The 7533-nt window shown below is 31.4% G+C and overlaps 1 protein-coding gene across 1 annotated transcript; it reads right to left on the bottom strand.

The window, feature by feature from the left end:
* Window positions 1–4614: 4614 nt before the first annotated feature.
* LOC137930856 (protein FAM177A1) lies at window positions 4615–7052 on the bottom strand. Its single transcript, XM_068774196.1, has 2 exons — window positions 6790–7052; window positions 4615–5828 (listed from the first exon to the last, which is right to left on the bottom strand). Exons 1-2 carry the CDS (start codon window positions 6946–6948, stop codon window positions 5547–5549), a joined length of 441 nt encoding a protein of 146 aa, XP_068630297.1. The 5' UTR covers window positions 6949–7052; the 3' UTR covers window positions 4615–5546.
* Between the last annotated feature and the right edge of the window lie 481 nt (window positions 7053–7533).

Genomic DNA, 7533 nt, shown 5'->3' with positions numbered 1-7533 from the left:
GTACCTTCATTCGATCAAACAATGCATATAGATTAAAATTATTAATTGAAAATGAAATAAAATTAGATTTTATTATGCTTTTTATCAGTAAAGCTAAGTTATTACAATCGTCTGTAATATTTAAAAGTGATAGACATGACGCAGAAACATTAAACATTTTACCGAACGATGTATTACGAGTGCCTGTTAGCTATAAATCAATTTCCATTACAATTTACAGTTTATTTCGACGCGTGCTGTAATTATTAACAAATTCAATAATTCGTTAACATCGCGGGTCATTCCGGACAATGTGTCTCTTTATGAAGAACCAGTTGCATGCACGCCGATCGTCCCCTACTTCACGGGTAACCTGATAAAGAAATATTGCGAATTATAAAAAGGCGCGTGTGGAAACCAGTTCATAGGCAAATAAACCTGATATACTGGTTCTCGCGAAAAAGCAACGCGCTCTATTTTGCGCGGATTTGCTAAACATAATGATTTTGAATGTCCACCATTGTTCGAAATGTTATACAGAAATTCACGGTGTTAGATTATAAATAAATATTTTGTTGTACTTTCAAACCAATGTTAGGCAGATGTTCGAGGTTTATATTTTATAAATGCATCCGATAAACAAGTATATATAGAATAATAAGGGTCATCTTGTGACCTTATAGTAGTTGTTATTTTATTTATTAATGATAATAAATATAACTTCTTCCCGTACAACCTACATAGATAAAGATTAATCATTATTGTACATCAAGCGAAAATAAAAATAAATAAGAAGAAATACCCAAAAATTAAGTACAAATGGTGGTATTATTGCAAGCGATGATTTTTTAGAAAACCATTGGATGGACTTAGTTAATAATGAATAATAAATTGGGCGGACACCAAGTCATAGGTGTTTGGAATGATTGTAAATTTCATCTTTTTTCTGAAATATTAGAGGTAGCATCTGATTTATCAACATTAAAAATGTATTGCTATAATGTGTTCACACTAAAATACAGTTACATGAAACGTAAAGTAATTGGTCTCTGTGCTTCTTACCTTATAATAATTAAATCAATAAATAAAAATTGTTGTAAAACGATGTTAATTTTCAACACTAATGAAATGATATAATAAATCAACAATCAATTTTTTGCTGTTTGACAGCAAATCCATCAAGTAGACGCAGCGTGGGCAGGCCGCCCTCTTGGTGGACCGAAGACATAAGTAAGATCACGGGAAGTAGCTGACCAAGCCCACAGACACCCGCTGCAAGACCAAGCCGGTCTTGCAGCGGGTGTCTATGGGCTTGAAAGAAGAAGAATTAAATCCTAATTCTATATATTTCATCCTAATTATAAATATCACCTAGCATTTAGAAATTAGGAAATTTTTGGTGCCTTTTTAATTAACATCCAGCAGACCAAAGAAATGAGGTGGAGGTGAGCAACGGGTTCTTTGCCGTTGCTTATTGGCACAGAGGCAGTGAAGAGAGTCCACACAATTTCTTACCTCGGTAGCGTAGTATCGGAATCAGAAGGGACCGAAGATGACACCGCTTTGAGAATCTCCAAGGGAATGGCAGCCTTCGCACGGCTCCGTTCTGTATGGCAATCACGGAAGCTGACTAGGAGAGTTAAGCTCAAAATATTCAGGTCCAATGTGTAAACCGTATTGCTATATGGATGCGAGACGTGGAAGGTTACCAAGGATTTCACGCGGCGGCTCCATGTCTTCATTAACAACTGTCTTTGACGTATTCCCGGTATGTACTGGCCTAAGAAAATCTCCAACGTAGACATCTAGAAACGCTGCGGTGAGATATCGATCGACCAGCAGATCAAACGCCGCAAGTGGTACTGGATAGGCCATACTGAAGGGACCCTGATCACATACCGAGGCAAGCCCTAGAATGGAATCCTCAAGAAAAGCGAATACGTGGCCGCCCAAAGCAAACCTGGTGGCGGACGATCACTGCAGAAGTGAAGGCAGTTGGAATGACGTGGAGCGATGTAAAGCGCGAAGCCCAAGACCGTTCGGGATGGCGACGTAGTGTGGACATCATCTTGGGGACATAATAATAAATAATGAAATGATGTTGCCTTTTACTATTAATACCAATAAATCTTAATTTAAATACATAACACAACCATTTTTTTCTTAATTTATATAAAACTGTCCTCCTACTCGTTGTTGTGTATAAATAGCGAAGACATATTATCCAGATAGACAGGTTTAATTAAGAGAGAGCCATATCAGTCACTGAATGATCATCTGAACAGGCTATCAAAACCTCTTATCAATCACATATATACCAGTGTTGCCAGCTATGAGATATGAACATATAAATAGGATTGAAAACATCCGAAACAGAACCATGGACATCAACCAATGGCTGAATGTATGAGAGACGTGTGGTATATCATACAGAAAAAAGTTATATTAGTTACATTATCAGAAATTATATTCTTAAGTACTAAAATGGTAACTGTGTTTTTAAAAGTATCGACAGACTCCTTCCATTTTCTAAGTGGACAGGAGATATCAAGTGACCACAAAGTCAAAGGATATTAAAGATGCAATTGAGTTTGGTGGAAATCCGTATTTTTGTTGTTGGTAAAAACGATGGGTGAAATACACCCATCTTTACAAATAATTCATACTATTATATGGTTTAAATACGGTAGCAAACTCTGCTAAGTTAGGAAATCTTTGGGGACTTGTATATTTGTATAATTCCGTAATGTAGAAACTTTCTATGACAAATTTTATTAGCTTTAGGTAATAACGACAGAATTGTATTCAGTTTCTGGGGCCTGTAAAGTAATTGTCTATATAAAAATAAATTAAATAAAAATCATTTACTATTAATTTACTTTACGATAAAATGAACAGGTTAAGATTTTTAATTTGTGAAGAAATGGTTGTCTTCAGACTAGAAAAATGCTTAGTTTAAGCAGAATGTCTTTAGTACCAATATTAAAAAGATTATTCATCTTTGTCATTCAAAATAACAATTAGTCGTTACTATCAGGCAAGATAATTCTTCTTTCAAACTACTACCTTTCTGCCGACAAGATTTTTAAATGTCTTTATTAAGCTGTCAACTTTTTTAGTATGATGTTTGACATTTTTTTATGTACACTGTTAACTTCTAGTACCCGAATAAATCAAAATAACAATTTTTACTTGTACTTACGTTTCAATAAATCTTAAAAGTAGATAAGTTAAAAAAAAACTTGTATCGCCTTTGACCCGCGATGTATGCATACGCCTTAAAGTTCGAGAATGTATTGCACGGGTTGGCGCCAAAATTCGGTGTTGTCCGCGCACCGCCTTACGTGCCGGCCCCGCCCTACATGTGGTGCCCAATCACATGTCGCTCACACCCTCGCGCAACACGCATATCGATCTGCCGAGAGCGACACCGCTCGAACGGTTTGCGTTTCGACATATCACACGCTAAACACCGCCAAACAATAACACATGTGAAAATCACGACGTAATATCTACTCTATTGCAAGACTTTAAGGTTCAATTTAGAATGTCTGTACAAAAGATTCATCTGCCTATATATTTCTATAAAAAATAATGTATCGTTTTTTATAATGACTTCCAAAACTAGCCTAATATTAAATATTAATTTTTTATTTCGTTAACCTCATAATTTGTATAATTTTATTGAAACAATTCTTTGGCACACTTTGTTATATATGTTGGAAGCGTATAAAGATAGTATATGTTTACTACAAGAAATTTAAATTGAATTAGCTAAACCTGTATACATGTCTGAAAGAAATAAGTTATTTAATTATACGAATTGAGTAGATACATTTTAAACTAAAGGCCACTAATATTTACTGGTAATAGTGTCATCTAGTGTATATTTATTATACTAACGTAAACATGTTTGCGCGCCACCTATTATTAATAAATTACACTATTTCCTTATAGCTATTTGATATTATTTTCTTAAATGAAAATATACCACGAATCGGCTCCTGAGAACCTTCGCGGCATAGAGGAACTATACTGGCGGTATACTATCTAAAACGAGATTGGGACTAAGCGCCATCTGTGCTCTGAGTCTATAAGTCTGTGAAACCCGTAAATTCCGGTTGGGGCTACTATCACCATCCGTCATCAAACAACGAAAATATAGTTCACGTATTTGATCTTATAGACTTTTTTTAAGCCAAAAACGTCCTTTTCCTTCAAATTTCGCAAATTATTATTTTTTTTAAATAGGTACGCCCAGAACAAGACAAATCGGATACGAGAAACTAATGATTAAGTTTACGTACCCGGCCACAATTAATAAAATTTATGACAGATGATAACAGATTATAATAAATAAATAATAATTTTCTATTTTATTCCATAATTTTTATTATTAAAAAGCTTTTTTGAAGTAACTTAGCACATGTGTTAATTTAATACTAGTAAGGTAACATAAATTAATAAATAAAAATCACAACAAAAAGCAGGAACAAACAAATTTCGCATTTTGTTATACAAAGTGCCTTTAAACGAAATATTTTTTACAGAATGTTAATAAAGATTAATTGACAAGATATATGTTAGCACACAATATAAGTCGTTTTAATCAGTGACCAAAAGGAATTATAATCTTCATACAAATATTATATAAAATTAATATAACTTTATATAATTAAATATAATACCTATTACATTAAAGTTATATTAAACATGTCCATTTTAAGTAACACATCATAGTTGATTGCTATAATGTACATAAAAATGTACTTACCCAAAAATAAATACACATATGATTATTGAATCCCAAAATATTTTTGAACAAGTTTCATATTGTCTTTTAACAATGACAGTAATAAAAAAATATTATTAATAATCGTCAGTTACAAAAGATAATAACACCCATACTATATTGTTAAAATTAGACACAATGGCTAATACTCATAAATTAGAAACAATTTTAATGCATTACTCAGTGGTATACTTTTATTTTTAACTTTAAATGAACATTAAATCAAATCCAATGTAAAAAGCAAAAGAAATTTTAAAATAAATTTATTTTGAATAGATGTGCAATCCATTTACAGGGTAGTAAGGACTAAGGTACCTTTTTATACAGATGGAATTCTGGCTGATTGACAATAATAAAACCTTATTATGATGACATTTAATAGACAATATTTCCTTTTTCACCAAGAACGCAATTTGTGAATGAAATGGAGATAATTAATAAAGAAAAGCGAATATAACTTGTACCAATATTTTCACTAAAAAGGTAATTCTCTGTTAATTGTCTGTTGACAAATATCACTATGGTTATTAGTCTCTTAACAAGTCTTTTGCCCGACCATTTAGAATGAAGTGCTAATAACATTTGGAAATATAAGATATGTACATTAAAATCTTAAAATATCTATAGCATTCATATTAATTAATTAATTAGTTTGCTTTCAATGAAAATATAAAATTCTGTTGCGTAAAGTCATATACAAATTAGTTCAACATATATATGTGCATGTGTGAATTTAAGCATTGTCAATATAAAATGTGGCAATACACAAGATAAATTAGGCTAAGTTTTCAATTGTCTTCACTTCTCTAGAAGGCTCGTTTAATACTAGAGGTATATTGCCATTACTATTGTTTGAAACCCATCCAGCAGATTCTTCTTCAATTTTTTTCTTTTCTTCTTTCACTCTTTCATACTCATCTATTTCAATTTGATATTTTGGTGTGGTGATACCAAAAAAGTTTGCCAAGGATTCTCCAGCATAGTCAACAACATTTAACACCTTAGTTCCTGATTTTTTTGCATAATGTGTAAACCATGGACCCCATTGTAAAGTTGTCTAGAACATAAAATAATCTTGATTAGAGATTAACTTCTAGCAAAACATCTCAAACAATCTATCTATTTTTTTCTTAATTATATTACTTGACAAATGTTTCTTTTACAGAAGCTCAGAGGGGCTAAATGACACTAAGAGAGTAGAAGGATGTGAAAACTGTGGGGTTCTTGTCCCTCTGCAATAAGGATTATGATGCAAGGAGGAGGATATTCCTTTAATTGGTTCCTTAAATTGGCAACACAACCAACTTTAGTTTGTCTTTCATTATTGGCCTATTTCATATAATTCTTATTCCATTCCCATGTCTTGGTGTACAATAAAGTTTAAAAAAAAAAATTTATGTAATAACAGAATAACACAATGATAATTAACTAAACATTTTACACTATGTAGTCTCTTTGGTAGAGATTACAAAGAAGTTACAAAGAAGTAACATTACGGACTGGTGTACTATGTTAACAACTCTAAATATTGTTCACTGTCTTCGACTAAATATTGTACACCGGTCTAAAAAATTAGCTACAATACTGAAAGTACAGGCAATAATAACTAATACAAATAATAATGAAGACAAAAAAATAAAAAGCTGGCACTATAAAAGGAACAATTCAACTATTTATTATGTTTGTAATTTTTGCTTCCCAATAGTTCGAGTTACTAATTTTATGAATTTTATTGCATTTATTACATAAATAATAACTCATATAAAAACTGGAGCATGAAGCAGACTGGAAATGAAGATGTTAGTATAACAAATGTTTACTATACTGCTGGGAGTTTGATTTCGGGAAAAGAAGAACCTTATCTAACTTAGTTTAGAATTGCCCTGAGAATAAATAACTTTTAATAAAATTCAATTTTATTAAGTTTTATATAAACAGCTATAGCTTTTTGTGTTGAATACTTCAAATCATATTTGTTAATAGCCGAAAATATAACTAACTATTAATTAACTACTCACTGGATCAATGTTGTCTTCATTTCTAGGTATAGAATCCAACTCGCTAGCATTTACTTCTTCAATTTCCTCTTCAATTCCATCACTAAAATGTATAACTTTGAAAGGTCGTTTAATTGTTAAATTAACTTGAGGCAGTAAACCGTTATCTCTAGTTTCCATGATGAAACTACAATAAGGTACTAAACAATAGTAAATTAAACCTCAGCGATTAAATTAATTTAAAGGTTTATCAAGGTCTTCTCGGTTCATGTGTCATTGTGTAGTTCGATTTATCGTGTTTATTTTTTTCCTGTCAATGTTATTATTTACAAAAATGACATTACTTGTGACAAAAATATAATATTGGTTAACAGGGCTTTTAGTTGCGCTGGTACTTATAGTTGAAAATTGTAGATCATTTAAATTTATTTGAATATTGTTGGGAAATTTATTAGTTAGACGTGGACATATTTCCAATGAATGTTTTAGAATTTTGTTATTTTTATTGTTCTTGGTTCCCTTACAACAAAAGAGACATAATTTTTCATAACCGAAAAAAGGGCAACAAAAATAACCGAAAATTTGAATTACTTCTAGCACACGTTAAAAAAAGTGGCCGCTTCTAAAAGAATCTTTAAATTTCTTCTCTTATTTTCTTACTAAAACGTTATAAAGTACCTTAGCGCTTAATAAAGTAAGCAAATTTTTTACTTATAATTTATGTTTTAAGGATAAAAAATTTAATATAATAATATAATTTATATA

This window comes from Battus philenor, unplaced genomic scaffold (assembly GCF_028537555.1).
Source record: "Battus philenor isolate CCGP_79_NKW_IND1 unplaced genomic scaffold, ilBatPhil1.0.hap1 SCAF_11, whole genome shotgun sequence".
Classification (NCBI taxonomy): Eukaryota; Metazoa; Arthropoda; class Insecta; order Lepidoptera; family Papilionidae; genus Battus; species Battus philenor.
This window is presented reverse-complemented; position numbering and strand designations above follow the sequence as displayed.